General features: G+C 44.7%; 2 protein-coding genes across 3 annotated transcripts in view; one reads left to right on the top strand and one right to left on the bottom strand.

Annotated features, from left to right (window-relative positions):
* LOC139556371 (nuclear receptor coactivator 1-like) overlaps nt 1-11,453 on the top strand; it is a 109,084-nt gene extending 97,631 nt beyond the window's left edge. For both annotated transcript variants that reach the window (XM_071370272.1, XM_071370273.1), the window contains 10 exons: nt 136-547; nt 687-854; nt 1,021-1,138; nt 1,289-1,457; nt 1,750-2,031; nt 3,977-4,075; nt 4,437-4,821; nt 5,073-5,247; nt 5,549-5,729; nt 5,933-11,453. In XM_071370272.1, the coding sequence (XP_071226373.1) occupies nt 136-547; nt 687-854; nt 1,021-1,138; nt 1,289-1,457; nt 1,750-2,031; nt 3,977-4,075; nt 4,437-4,821; nt 5,073-5,247; nt 5,549-5,729; nt 5,933-6,100 (2,157 nt within the window). In that variant the 3' untranslated portion in view covers nt 6,101-11,453. The remainder of the gene's footprint in view (nt 1-135; nt 548-686; nt 855-1,020; nt 1,139-1,288; nt 1,458-1,749; nt 2,032-3,976; nt 4,076-4,436; nt 4,822-5,072; nt 5,248-5,548; nt 5,730-5,932) is intronic.
* A 338-nt stretch (nt 11,454-11,791) lies between these two features.
* On the bottom strand, nt 11,792-12,924 carry ptrhd1 (peptidyl-tRNA hydrolase domain containing 1). Its single transcript, XM_071370274.1, has 2 exons — nt 12,643-12,924; nt 11,792-12,360 (listed from the first exon to the last, which is right to left on the bottom strand). The coding sequence occupies exons 1-2, from the start codon at nt 12,850-12,852 to the stop codon at nt 12,190-12,192; spliced, it is 381 nt and encodes a 126-aa protein (XP_071226375.1). The 5' UTR covers nt 12,853-12,924; the 3' UTR covers nt 11,792-12,189.
* Nucleotides 12,925-14,728: the final 1,804 nt, after the last annotated feature.

Here is a 14,728-nt window from a genome sequence, read left to right as displayed (position 1 = left end):
ACTTTGTCTCTCCCCAGCACAGAGCTTCCAGCGGCAGCCTTTGAAGTTCTTTGACCTTTGCTTTCTCTCCCTGTCCCTGTCTCCCCCCCTTCCCGTCCTTTCCTTTCATTCTTTGCCCCGTTCCCTCTCTCTTAGTTCCCCAGTGGACCTGCTGACCTGGACCCTCTCAGCCAGCTGTTGCCCACCCTCAGGGGCCCCGCTGGGGCCAAGCAGGGCAGCGAGGAGAAGGGTGACCCTCAGGCCCTGTCGTCCCATAGCCCCCAGACCCAACCTCAACCTCGGCTCCAGTCACCTCCACAGCCTCGGCTTCAGTCCCCCTCCCAACCTCAACCCCAACTTCAGTCCCCTACTCAGGTCCAGCCTCAGAACCATCTTCAGTCCCCTACCCATCTCCAACCCCAGAACCAGCTTCATTCCCCTTTCCAGTCCCCTACCCATCTCCAACCCCAGAACCAGCTTCAATCCCCTACCCTACTCCAGCCCAGCGAGGCCAACGTTCCCAGAGCCATGAGCGTGAAGAGGGAGCCTCCCCGAACACCAAGCCGAGGTACAGCAGGGATTAGGGGGTTCAAGGGTGAGGGGTCACCATAGTGGGTCGTCCCACTGTATGCTGCCTGTCTTCATTTTCCACGTGGCCACTCAGGAAAGGACTGATCCTGACCGTGTGTCTGTTTGTGTCTGTGCAGGGCTCACGGATGTCTCCTCCAGCCTGCAGAACCAGTCACACTTTGACTTCTGCAGACCCACCACCCCCAGCCAGGGACAGGGACAAGGGGAGCCCTTCCAGACACCGAAAGACAGCAGCAGCCCCTACACAGAGCCTGGACTCATGAACTCGTTCAACTCCAACACCGGTATGATCTAGAATATGCTCATATCAAACAATCCTCAGTTAAATATCTATAGGGCATTTCCGAAAATAGTTGGAAATTACATAATGATTACAGAATAATATGGAATCTATGTGTTAGTTGTTTGTTTCATGGGGGTTCGTTAAGAGTTGTGTGTGCTGTCTTTCAGGGTTGTCTAAGATGGAGACGGACTCTCAGCAGTTCCGGCCCCTGGCCCTGACTGACTCTCTGTCCTTTGATGGAGGCATGGGAAACCCCGTGCAAGCCTCTCTGGCCTCCCCTCAGGAGTGAGTATAGTACTCCTTTGTGGACACACAGACACATACATTCCTCATTGCTCACATTCCAATTCACACGCACACAGAACCAAACCTTCCACATCCTTACATTGAATGCACAGACTCCCATGTTCCTGACTCCCCCTGTGTGTGGAGCAGGCAGTGTGTCCCGTGCCCGCTGGACCAGCTGCTGTGCCCCCCCACCACCCCAGAGGGTCGTAACGATGAGAAGGCCCTCCTGGACCAGCTGGTGTCCTTCCTGAGTGGGACGGACGAGAGCGAGCTGGCAGAGCTGGACCGAGCCCTGGGCATCGACAAGCTGGTACAGGTGAGATCATAGGAGGAGGAGAATGATAGTAGATTACGTTAGCCTTCTTCAAGTGTTATCTATATAAGAGGACAGGCACTGTCATACAACCTGATTCTACTACACTGCAGAGCTGAATGAGAGCTAAATATAGAGGGAATTTAAATTCCTGTCCAAAGCACCACAGAATCATTACTCTCCAGTACAGTAGTGCAATCATCGATACATGCTTCACGTAATGATTTGTTTGGTCCTGGAGAGTTTGTTGGACTGTAATTAACCCAGTATTGACCCTATCCATTCCTCTCCCTAGGGCGGCTGCTTTGACCCCACCCCTCAACGGTTTCCCTCCCAGCCCCCTGCCGCCACCCCCATCTCCATGGACCCCAAGCTGCCTGGCTACCCCTCTCAGTTCAGCACTGGCTCCCCTGGCCAGTTCCCTCCAGAGATGGGGCAGGGTATGGGGGTCTTTGGGGCACCCAGGGGGGCCTTCCCCGGGGGCATGGGCAGAGCGCCTGGCGTTGCCAACCAGCTCCGACTGCCACCCAACCAGCTGAGGTTACAGCTGCAACAGAGGCTGCAGGGCCCACAGCAGGTAGGATGGGCTGGGCAGAGCGGGTACATTAGGGGTTGCAGACTTTTGTTCCAACCCAGCACTAACACACCAGATTAAACTATACTGAACAAAAATATAAACGCATCCATTTCAACAATTTTACTGAGTTACATTTCATATAAGGAAATCATTCAATTGAAATTAATGGGCATGGGCGCAGCCATGGGAGGGCATAGGTCCACCCACTTGGGAGCCAGGCTCACCCCTTGGGGAGCCAGGCCCAGCCAATCAGAATGAGTTTTTCCCCTCAAAAGGGCTTTATTACAGGCAGAAATACTCCTCAGTTTCATCAGCTGTCCGGGTGGCTGGTCTCAGACGAGCCCGCAGGTGAAGAAGCCGGATGTGGAGGTCCTGTGCTGACGTGGTTACACGTGGTCTGCGGTTTTGAGGCCGGTTAGACGTACTTCTCTAAAATGACGTTGGAGGCAGCCCAGGACCTCCACATGGTAGAGAAAGGAACATGACATTTTCTTGCAACAGCTCTGGTGGACATTCCTGCAGACAGCATGCCAATTGCACGCTCCCTCAAAACTTGAGATGTCTGTGGCATTCTGTTGTGTGACAAAACTGCACATTTATTTCCCCCAGCACAAGGTGCACCTGTGTAATGATCATGCTGTTTAATCAGCTTCTTGATATATTACACCTGGCAGGATTAATGGATTACCTTGGCAAAGTAGAAATGCTCACTAACAGGGATACAAACACATGTCTGCACAACATTTCTGGGATCTTTTATTTCAGCTCATGAAACATGGAACCAACACTTTACATGTTGCGTTTATATTTTTTGTATGAATTAAACCATGACACCGCTGCTCAAGAGGAACAGAGTTACCTAGCCAGGCTGGCCCACTCCCCTGGTCCATCTTTCTAACGTGGGCGTAGTTGATTCCCTCCTCTCCTCTACACAGGAGGGAGGTGAGTTTTAACAGGTCTTGTTTACGTTAATGAAGCCTGTATCACGCAGCGTTGCCTTTTAATCCTAGTCAGAGCCAGCGCTCGTTAAACACTGGCTTGGCAATAGTAAATCTCCCTCCTGGCCGACCGGGCAGCCCTACATTGTGTTAATGTGCCATTGTGTTGTGTGCCTACGCAGGGCTAGCTAGCGCGGTGAAATGGATGGTCATGTGAGGAAGAGAACCTCTTATGCTCCATTATGGTACAGCAGAACAAACACATGGGAACTAAATGGCTGCTACAAGCCCATCTATGGTAGGAGAGTACTGTATGTGCTGTATATTCACTGGGATTGATTGTTTATTATCCTTTTTGCTCTATATGTAACTCCGTTCACACACACAGAGAGAGAGAGAGAGAGAGAGAGAGAGAGAGAGAGAGAGAGAGAGAGAGAGAGACCGCCTGATGTGTTGTCAGCCTGCTCCCACACAAACGTGGCTCACATCTCCTTTTTTTTTTTTTCTTCTTCAAGGTCTCTCTCCATCCCGCTCCCCTCACACATGCTGCTCTTACTCACGGTTCCCACACAGCGGTCTCTGCATATTATTATTAGGACTTTAGTGCTTCTTCTGCTAGCTGCTCATGTTGATTTAAAAGACCTCATGGCAAAGTAAAGGATATTAAGAATCTGGATTTCAGCACAACTCCTTTGTTCTCATTCCTGGTCCTCTTTATTAGTCTTTAACACACGTCTCCTGATCAGATGTTGAGTTCCCATCTCCCGTTTCCTTTCTATCAGTTCTCTTCTCATGAGCTTTTTCTTTCACACACTTCACTCATCAGTCCATTTTTTTTTTTATCTCAATCCTGTCTTTTCCTTCTATCTGCTCTCACTCCTCTCTCGTCTCTCATTTCTTCACTTAGTCCACTCCCTTCCTCCTCTCCTCCCTCTATTGTTTCTCCCCTCCCTCCCTCCTCTCTATCAGTCGTGTGACTCACTCCCCTCTCGCTCTCTCTCTGCCAGCTGCAGAACAGGCTGGCTGCCATGAGCCAGTTCCCAGGGGGAGCTCACGTTACCATGGGGATGCGTCAGGGAGTGCAGCAGCCTCATATACCCTCTCAGGTGAGTGTTTCTGGAGAACTCACGATCACCATCAATCCTGTCCTCACGTTTCCTTCTCTCTTGTTCTCGTAATTGTTTTTCTCTGTCTCCAATCCTTTTCTCTTACTCTGTTTCTCTCCCTCTTTCGGCATGGTGTGTATTGAGTAAGTCCTAAGCATCATAGCTAGTTATACTGAGTTATTGGTACGAAAACAAAGTGCCTGATTCTCTTCTCTGTCCATCCATCTCCCTCTCTCTGAAGGAAGTACCTTCCAGTCTATTTCAAATGGTATAGGTCATTTGGGAATCTATGCATGAATGTGAGGGCTGTTTTGCGGACAGAAGGTGTCTCCTATAAATCCCCTATCCTCTCTCCCTGCAGCCTCCTCTAAACGCCCAGATGCTGGCCCAGAGGCAGCGGGAGCTCTACAGCTTCCAGCACCGCCAGAGGCAGCTCCTGCAGCAGAAGGTCATGTTGATGAGGCAAGGCATGGGGACCGGGGGGCCTATTGGGGCCACCAGGGGACAAAAAGGACCCCAGCCACAGCAACAACAGTTTAGCTACCCTCCAGGCTACAGCCCCATGTCAGGAAACCCACCCAGCTCTCCCAGCCTCTTCAATCCCATGGGAGGGCCCCTGGACCCCAAGCTGTCGGGCCTGGGCCCCATGGGCAGCCATTCAGCCATGATGGGTGGGATGCAGGGACAGTTTGGGGGGGTGAACTCGGCGGTCCAGCCTGGGCTCTTCCAGCAGTTTGGAGGACCGGGTGAGTGACTAGGCTACCTAGGTATCCACCATAATCACTGCTAGATTATGTCTGGTTGATGGTTCTGTCTCGATAGCATCAGGAATTGTCAGTACAATGTGCTGACATTGTCAATATCAAAATGTGATATAAAGTAGTTTGCAGACAGGATCCATAGAAAATGGAATAGAGTGCTGCTGACAAATATCAATATGAAAATGTTTTAGACTCTAGAATGTTCTAACACTATCTCTCTGTCTTTTTCCTCAAAGGTATGGTCCAGCAAGGAGACCCCTCGTTCCCTCTAGAGCTCAGTCCCACCAGCCCCTTGCTGTCCCCTCAGAACTCCACCTCCCAGAGTCCTCTGCTCCAGCAAGCCCAGCCTCCTCCTGGGTACCAGTCACCTGACATGAAGAGTTGGCAGCAAGCTGGCATGGGCAGCAACAGGTGAGGTGGCCAGAGCCATGCCTGTGTAAACGTGTAAATTGCATAGCCTGTTATTGACTTGGCATCTACATAGAAATGACACGGTCAGATGGTTATTACATCATTATTACATAATAATTACCTGTTTGCTTCTTAGAGAATTCTTTCTAACAAGCACTTATGTAACATTATACCAGATGTGGTTCATTCTTTGAAGTCTATATATTGTCTTGGTAGTTATAATGACCAGATATAGCAGCTGAAAGAGGAGTGTACATAAAACCACTGGTATCATGACTTTGTGTTCTGTCTTGTGTGTCAGCTTATTCAGCCAGTCTGGTCAGACGACGCCCCAGGCCTTTGGGCAACAGGGGGTCTACAACAACATGAGTATCACCGTGTCAATGGCAGGAGGCTCAGGGGGTGTGGGCTCACTACCTCCCATGGGACCACCCGTTGGCCTGGGCAACAGTAACCTTGGCAACTCCATGTGTAACGATCAGGTGAGGGTGCCACACCTGAAGTCAGCCGCCGCAACTTAGAAGTCCTCGAGTAGAAAAGCAGTAACAGACCATCCAAACTGCCATTTGACCAAAACTGTTGTGGTGAACCATTTCACTAAGGCTCTCTCCTATCATTTTCATTTCCTTCTGTTCTCCTCCCTCCTTTCTCCACTGATGTCCTCTCTCCCTCCTCTCCTCATCAGGTACAGCAGGTTCAAGTGTTTGCCGACGTCCAGTGTACGGTGAACCTGGTGGGCAGCGACTCCTACCTAAACCAGCCGGGGTCCATAGGCCCCCAGAAAGGACCCCAGGGGCCTCAGAGCAGCCAGTCCCAGCAGAAGAGCCTCCTCCAGCAGCTCCTCACAGAGTGACTCCTCAGCTCAGCTGCCTGCCAGCGGAAAGGTTCTCCATAGACCACCACAACCTCTTTTCTTTTTCACCTTTGGTTTTAGACAGCTACCTGCTGGACTGGTTAGGAAGGCCCTGGGAAGGAGACTGAGGTCCAGGTAACAGCATGTCTGTCTACCTGCCTGCCTGACAGCCTCAGCCCGTACCGTAAGACCGCAACGATCGTTCAGCACTCATTCCTGGTTACATACTTTCAACACAAAGTCTGCTTCCTGTTCTGAGAAAGGAATCAGGTTCCGGTTTTGCCAAGTCGTCGCGGTCGTCAAAACATGACCTGGTTCCTTATTGGCCCGTTCCATCAGGCCGTCGCAGCAGTACGTTTTGGGAGTGCGAGCAGCGTGCAGCTGAGCTCAGCTTTGGGTGGTTAACCCGTCGTCTCGCCTTTTTGCCTCACGCGGGGCAGGTGGGGCGATGTTGTGGGGACAACGTTTTAAGAATGTTAGGTTTTTAACCTCTGCAATGGAAAGCTCAGTTTCAGCTGGATCTGTGACTGACTGGCTCTCTCCACTGCAGTGCCTGATGGGAGGAAGTTCCCAGCTCTCGTTTTTGTTTTTCTGTTCTCGTCATCTGCGTCGTCAGGACAACAAGCATCACGGCCAGGATGGGATGGGAGACTGCTCTGCTCTGTTCAGTTGGCAACACTGTCTTTCCTGGGAGGGCATTTTCTAACTACCTGACTGTCAAACTAACTGTCTGTCCTACACATTTTTCTCCCCAGCGTCTGTGAATACGAGCCACAATGGGCTCTCTTTGGCCTGTCAGTGTTGTTTTTCCATGTAGAACCGTGCAGCTGGGTAGTATTGTCCAGCAAGGATGAGATGAATTCACACTATCTACTTTCCTTTCAAAAGCGTAATTGAATTACTCTAAAAAGCAACTGTCATTTTGAGCTCAAACTATACATTGCAATTCATTGCAGGTTTTTACTCCCCTTTTAAAAAAATTGCGGCGTCTAAGATGTCAGTTATGTTTTAAGGCGACATTTGGCATTATGAAAATGTAACACTGCTAAATGTTGTGGTGGGGAAACTGTCTCTGTATTCTGTAATGTGAAAAAAGAAAATCTTGGTATAAGAATTTTTGCGATTGATTTAGAAATGGCTAGCTCTGCTCTTTTGGCATCCCATTGAATGTTTCAATATTCTTAAATTAACCTCAAAACAAACAGGAGTGGATTATCAATATCACACAAAGACATGAATATGTTGTAGCTAGTGACAGTAGAATTTCCTCACTAAGAAGTGATGGATGTTGAATGGGGTGTTGTCTTGGAAACACAGCTCTCTCTCTCTCCGACTCTGCCCGTGATGATGTCACTCCACTGGCCGCACACTACAGCTCTTTTTGACTGCTCATGTGACCTACTGTTGCCCAGTCAGACACTGTCTATCAGCGCTAACCTCTGTTGATATTTACTATACACATTCATTCACATAAAGTCCTGCCAACAAACACAATGTTTTTATAGGAGTAAACAAGAACCTATTAACAAGCAATAACCATAATTGAAGAGACAAAATAAATGTTTTGCGGCGTTGTAATGATAATGAAAAATCAAGTCTACTTTGTCTTCTCTGCTCTATCCCGGGTACCTGTATTTCTGATTAACAAGGCTTTCTAAAGGATAACTGTTATTATCCAACTAGATGTCTCACTGCTGTGTATATACAAGGTATTTCACAAGGTGTGCAACATTACCCGAGCACAGCTAATAACCGAGGAGGGTTAGGGATGATCAGTTGAAATAGCATGTATGATCACCATCCAGACCTCAAACTGAACACCAACTCAAACTGAACGCCAATATTCTATGATTTGTGAATCACTTTATGTACAGTTTCAATGGTGTCTGTGTGCGTGTGCTTTATACTGTACCCAAACAGTGGCTCAGGCGTCCTCACCATACAACTCAAATTCAACCTGAAAATGGGATCATTTTGTGTGATGTCGATTACAGTTGACATGAAAAGCTGGTAGCAATTTCCAATTTGAATACTTTTACAGAAAAAAACATTTGTGAAACAGATAAACCTTGATTTTACATACCAATTGTTCCTGTGTATTTTAAGAAACTTAAAATGTTGCTTTGCTTTTACCCTATTGCATATATAATTAAATGAGGTATTTCAGTTTCCTTCTCTTCTGATAATGTTACATTTTTCTTTTCTATTTGAACGGGCCGTGGGTTAACAGTTAGTATTTATCAAGGTTAAAGCCATTCCTCAGCCACTGTTTGGTTCATGTAAATAAACATACACTTTACAAAACACACGGAAGAAACACAAATTAACAACAGAATGTTTGTGGAAGGATTTCATTTGTTTTCAGTATACGTGTACTATATGGGGTACCAGCTAAAGGTTTCACACTCACAGAAGTATTACAAAGGATAACGTGTTTTTTTTTTCATCTTCACATTCTCTCCAGCCTTTGCTCCTCATTGAGGAACAGGCATTTCTGTATGGATAGTGGTAATAGAACTGCATCAAATGTGGAAGTTAATCCGATCTGTTAATATCAACTGTTTAGCATTTGGGATATAATATGCCAAATTCAAAGCACCATTAGACAACGCTCATTAACAAACATACATTACTTTAAGCAAGACCTGCTCAATGGCAAAGACAGTCCATTCAGTACAGGTACAAGGTAAATATTTGAACTGGTTCTTCAACATGTTAACATGTATATAACAGACAATGTGAATATGTATTTGTTCAGAATCAACAAAATGTAGTGCTCCAAGTTTGTGGTATTAACTACTCGCTTCCATTTTATTTTAAATGTTTTCATTTTGATGTATATTGACTGAGTGTGTGTATGTATGTGATTAATACTGTGTATCTGGTGTTTAAGATGGAAACCGATTATGTCCTGATTTGATTTCTTCTTCTTTTTAGATACCTGCAAGTTTTCCTGTGGGTGTTGTTCAGACTGCTCTTTATGTGAGGGAATGGTTTAGCGACTGCTGAATGTGATTTTACTGAGAGAGAAGCAGCATGGATTGGCTTTTGTACGGGTTCATTTAAAAAGGCCATATTATTTAATTTATCTGTTATCAAAAAGTTTAAACAGATCTGAGAAAGTGGAACCTTGGATTCTGAGAAGCATGGCTTCGGTAGTTAAGTGGGCTTTTGTAGATCGCCTGATGTAGTTTTTTGCATTTTCAGAAGTAATGACCAAAGCTTCAAGATGTTTAATTCATATCATATGCAAGCCTCATGCAATTGGATGAGACAAAATGTAGCGTTTGTTAAATTTTTTAAAATGAAATAGTCTCATACTAGCTCCTCTTTGACCACATGACTAATTTGTGGTAGTTTGTGCTTTGCCTGTTTGTCCTTTATTTCCTTTTTGACACGTTTTGTCCTAAGATACTGACAAGTGACCTATCAGCTATAGTATTTTTATGTAACTTGTATTCTTTGGAATTTCCCAAAGTATGATCAGTTAGAAACTTATTCTCCCTGTTGCCATTGACTCCTAGCAAAGATGCAAAAAGTATTGTATGGCCTGACGTGCTGTCATTGTTTACAGGAAGAGAGAACGTTGCAACAGCTAGCTATGCACCTTAGCGAAAAGCATTTATTTTACACTGATTTAAGTATTCAAAGCCACACTAGAATCTGAATCAATTATTTAAATCATGGTATTTTCAGTCATTAGTTTCTTGAAGAGAAGAAAAAAACTACCTAACTTTCGTTTTTTTAACTTAAACTAGTGTTGTTGATAATTGTCTGATCTATCAACTGAATCTCATTAAAAAATATTAATGTATTTAGCTGAATACTTTATACCAAATTTGAGGTGCCTCTTGTATATATTTTCTGCATAGAGGACTGCTCCTCGCTGTTTGATGATAATGTTAATGAGGATTTTCTTATCTTTACCTTTATAAAACAAGTTTGCTGTATTTTACATGACTTTTTTACTAAATATCTAAATATTCCAGGAATTTGCAAGAAATACAATCTAGTTTTGCACTTTATATCAGAATTATTAAGAGGAAACAGGCCATCATGAATACTGTTCAAATCAGATTACTATTTCACGATTAGGAAGAAAAAAAGGAAATCCTCTGAATGTATTAGAAAGTAAAATATTGATTTGACTTTTCTTTAGTAATCCTAGTCATTTCTCAGGTTCTTAAAAACAAAGAACTTGGTTGTATAGCCCATCAATATGATGACTAAAGAGAAGTGTACTTTCTCTACTACTAATCTATGTAGTTTCAGTTCACTCTGCCACAGATCCTCAATCTAAACTATGCGTATCTTCTTCAGGTGATCCACTGCCCCTTCCCTCGGCCATCAGCTAACTAACGCGCTTACACTCATACGTCTTGTCTTGCAGCAGCTTCAACTGTTCAAAACATTCCCCCTCAGCTATGCTCCCTGCAATTATTGTACTCTGCTATATAGTGTAGCATCAGTTCTATTCATTATGTTTCTAGGCTTAGTAATACCTACCAAGCAGTAACAGCCCTACATACGTTTACTGCTATCACTTTTGCATTTCTTCGCCACCTTATCACATACTGTCTAATACAGAAGTAACATCCTTAGATAAGAGTACTGCACTGTACCCTACACAGATATTACCTCTCAACTGTTAGATTATTGGAGCAACTGTTTGCTGATGATGTTTGTCAAGTATTATATGTGCTGCCTTATCGAGACTGAAGTTGGTTGTGGTTGGAGAACTCAAAAGCTTGTATCTCGCCACTTATAAGGGCAATGATTTCTCATTGAAACGAGGTTCCACTTTTTCCCCTGTAAAAATAATATAAATATATGTATATATATCTATATCTATATATATATATTTTACACATTTTGTCCAGTTATGTTTATTATACTTGTATAAACTTGTTTTTAAAGAGGCATCGGAGCAGCTGTGTAGGACAATATGAATGAAGTATCTGGAAGAATTATGCATGTTTTTATTTCTGTGTCCAGGTGGAATACCTGGGATAAATCCTACCTTTTCTTAGGACATTGTAGACAATCAGTCTCAGGCTGGGTCCAGTACCTACAGGGGGTCCCCCCTGTAGGCTGAAAAACAAACCGTTTTTGCATCTACTGAAATGTCTTATTTGTCTGTCCGTTTTTTTGGGGAGGTATGTGGCTGCTCAGACTGGGATTAGTTCAAAGTTTACACACTTCTACACATACACCTCGTGCGTTCGGTCCCTCTGTTGCTTTTCCAAGGTGAAGATGCTGACCTTGAAAGTAAATGATGCTTTGACTAACAAATCTATAACATCCATGAATGTGAGAATGCAACACATCGCAATAAAAGCACCGTGTAAAACAGGTTATGTAATTTTGGTTGATTCTCTATTTTATTACTATATACTTCACTCTTCATTTCATTACTGTCACTAGGGCTCCCGAGTGGCACAGCAGCCTAAGGCACTGCATCTCAGTGCTAGAGGTGTCACTACAGACACCCTGGTTCGATTCCAGGCTGTTTCACAACCGGCTGTGATTGGGAGTCCCATAGGGCGGCGCACAATTGGCCCAGCGTCGTCCGGGTTTGGCCGGTGTAGGCCGTCATTGTAAATAAGATTTTGTTCTTAATTGACTTTGCCACTAGCTACATTCTCTTTCAACCTCAATTTATTTATTCAGACTAATAATACAAGACACAAATTAGAATCATTAATGTTTTATTGCATCTACTAAGTTTGTAAACAGATTCCACTCATCAGCAGCTAGAGAAAGACCTTACATAATCTGTCACCAATTCACCCTTTCATTGAATCACAAGATATGTGGCCACATCAAATTACATGGCCAGACATCCACTCTTTAAATGGCCATTTTATGGCATGGTTCAGTGAGTGATGTCTCCCTGTTACTGTAGGACAGATAATACACTGCTTATCAGAGTGAGATTTTTCCTTATGAATCTGAAGCACAGACACTGAATGATGGTTCCTCACCGAGATGCACAGGTCAACCGCCCAAAAAAGAACATCTTAACTGGTGTGGAGCTGTGGTCCAGACTCCATTCACCACATGCATGCATGTACAGGGGTCCTTCTGTGTCATTTGAACAGTTTAAACTTGCGCAGCAGAGGATGTACAGTGTCTTTAGGGTAAGGCTTCAGGGCCAGGCAGGTGGGGACGTTCTCTGGCTGTTCGATCCACAGCTTGTGAGCAACCCCCTTCTCTGTCAGCGTCTCAGACAGGCTGGACAGGGAGGCCTGGTCCAGAGCCTGACAAACACAGATGATGAGAAAGAATCACTTCACAAGCATTCGTTTTCTCTACATCCCATCTTATACCACTGCATAACTTCCATCCTACTATATTTACATTACATAAAGAAACGTACAAATGATTTTGTATTGAGAGGCTATTTTTATGCAGCTTGATATGAGCCAACTGCGCATGTGCCGAGTCAATTTGCGCACACGTTTGCGCACTACGGAAAATACTGGCATTTAGTTAACTTGTAGAAGTATAATGTTGATAAACTTGCTAGCAGTCCCAACTACCTGAAGCACCACTTTGTGCATGCTGTCCAATTCTGCCAAGTACTCCTGCGTGTCTGGATCGTTGTAGTTAAGATGAATGGCGGCGGTGGCAGCATGGCAGGCTTGCGATATAACCGCTCCCAATGGCCAGGACAACGTATGGACCAGATCCGAACGGACTACAACATACTGGACAAGGCAACGGGGGGCTGCGGTGCCTGACGCCGCCATCTTCAGTCGGTAATGGTGGCGTGAGGCAGCTTAAAGGCTCTTGCTGGCTTTGCTGCAAATTCTGGTTTATTTATCTTCCGGGTAGGTACTGTATGCCACCTTATGGCCAAAGAAAGCGACACATCCTTATCTAAAATATATGTCAAGTGGCTTGCATTGCAGCACAGCAGACATCTGTATGTCGCTTGTCTTTCATACCCCAGTTATCAAATGATCATGTTTTTGCATGTATGACCTGGAAACCGATGTTTATGCCAGACAAATCTGCTGCTAATGAGGGAGATTATTGTGCTCTAACTGTTGGCCTGTTTTTGTTCCCCTCATCTGTCCAGGCCAGGGCCACAGACACCTGTAGTCCCACATGGAGGAATCCTGTTGTGGAGGACGATAAAGAAAAGACTGCTGTCCAAACTCCAGTGCCCTGTATCCCGAGGTGGCATGGGTCAGGCCCAGTGGTGATTTTAGCATGTAAATATTGTTGGGGCAAACAAAACAAAAAATGTGGGTTGTATGCCAGCAAAGACACAACACTAAACAATACATTAATTGCACTATAACGGTGACAAACGGTGCCCACAAACTGTTAGGGCCTACATAAAGCTGTCCCAACAGCAGTCCCAACATCTTACCACTGCTACATCTGGCTATCAGCGGAGCCTTGTCTGGCAGCAAAACAGTTCATTCAGCCTCATTTACTGCCTTTAAAAAAGACACGGCTGATATGGCTGACTTGTTTAAACAAATGTGGTTTCTACTGACAATTGAGATGTACAAACTATGGCATAAGTGACAACAAGCGGGTAAGAGGCAATCCGTCATTTTGATTCAGACATTAATGAGCGAGCTAGGACGGACTTCAATATAACTATTTGTTCAGCACTTTTGAAATGTACAGCGACAGAATTCAGAACATGGGCCGTTCTTACAGTGTTCTCCCTCTACACCAAGTCAGAACCGCAGGATAATTAAAGGGGGCATATAAGCAGACAATGAAAGCTCTTACAATATTCGATTATTACATTTCTCAAAAACGGGTTATAGGCTACATGTGCATCACCAAGTCAGAACAGTAGGTGAAATTAAGAGGTGAAAATAGACCATTATTAGGGTGAGGCACATGGGCTACTAACATCTTACTACACAACATACAATTAGTATTACTTTCTTAGCTACAGAACATATATCTCCCTGGCATATTACATCATTTATGCAGCAGCATACAAGACATTTTTGGACTCACATTGTTGTGCTGTGCTCACTTGAACAGGAAGGTGGTGCAGCAGTCCTTCATGGGCAAATTTTGTCAAACTTTTATTATTATCTGGATTTATGGTGCTTTCAAGACAACTGGGAACCCCCCCCCCCCCCCCCCCAAAAAAAAAAAGGTTGAATCATGATGATATCAGGGATCTTCAGGTCGTAGCTCTAGAAAGAGGCCCGAGTTCCCGATTTACAATTTGGGTTGGATGAAAGTTCAAAACTTATTTCACAACCGTAGCTTGTTTTTCCCCAAGTTCCCATTTTTCCCCAAGTTCCCAGTTGTCTTGAACTCACTAAAGTCAGATTTTGCAGTGCCAAGTTAACAGTTGTTTTGAGCGTGGCACAAATCATGCTTCATTGACAGCATGGCCAATGTTGAATGTTTATCATTTTAAACTAGGAAAAGAGACCCTTAATCTTAGACTATGGACCAAACAGCCACTCCTCTGAATAGCAGGCTAATAATTGCTTTGCAATCCTTGCAGTTAGCCACTGATTCCTTCCAAACCACTCATTGTTGAATTTGTGATTTCCAACTTGTTGTGTAATATTTATGTCCAATGGCCGATGAGCACCGATACCTTTTATCTATAATTTTTCTTCATTATTTATCTTC

This window comes from Salvelinus alpinus, chromosome 27 (assembly GCF_045679555.1).
Source record: "Salvelinus alpinus chromosome 27, SLU_Salpinus.1, whole genome shotgun sequence".
NCBI classification, from domain to species: domain Eukaryota; kingdom Metazoa; phylum Chordata; class Actinopteri; order Salmoniformes; family Salmonidae; genus Salvelinus; species Salvelinus alpinus.
The sequence above is the reverse complement of the archived record's forward strand: the minus strand, read 5'-3'. Positions and strand labels throughout refer to the sequence as shown.

Coding starts and splice junctions, on each gene's coding strand:
- ptrhd1 (XM_071370274.1), bottom strand. CDS start 12,852: ATGGCGGCGTCAGGCACCGCAGCCCCCCGTTGCCTTGTCCAGTATGTT. Junction 12,361..12,642: donor TGCACAAAGTGGTGCTTCAG/GTAGTTGGGACT, acceptor TGTGTTTGTCAG/GCTCTGGACCAGGCCTCCCT.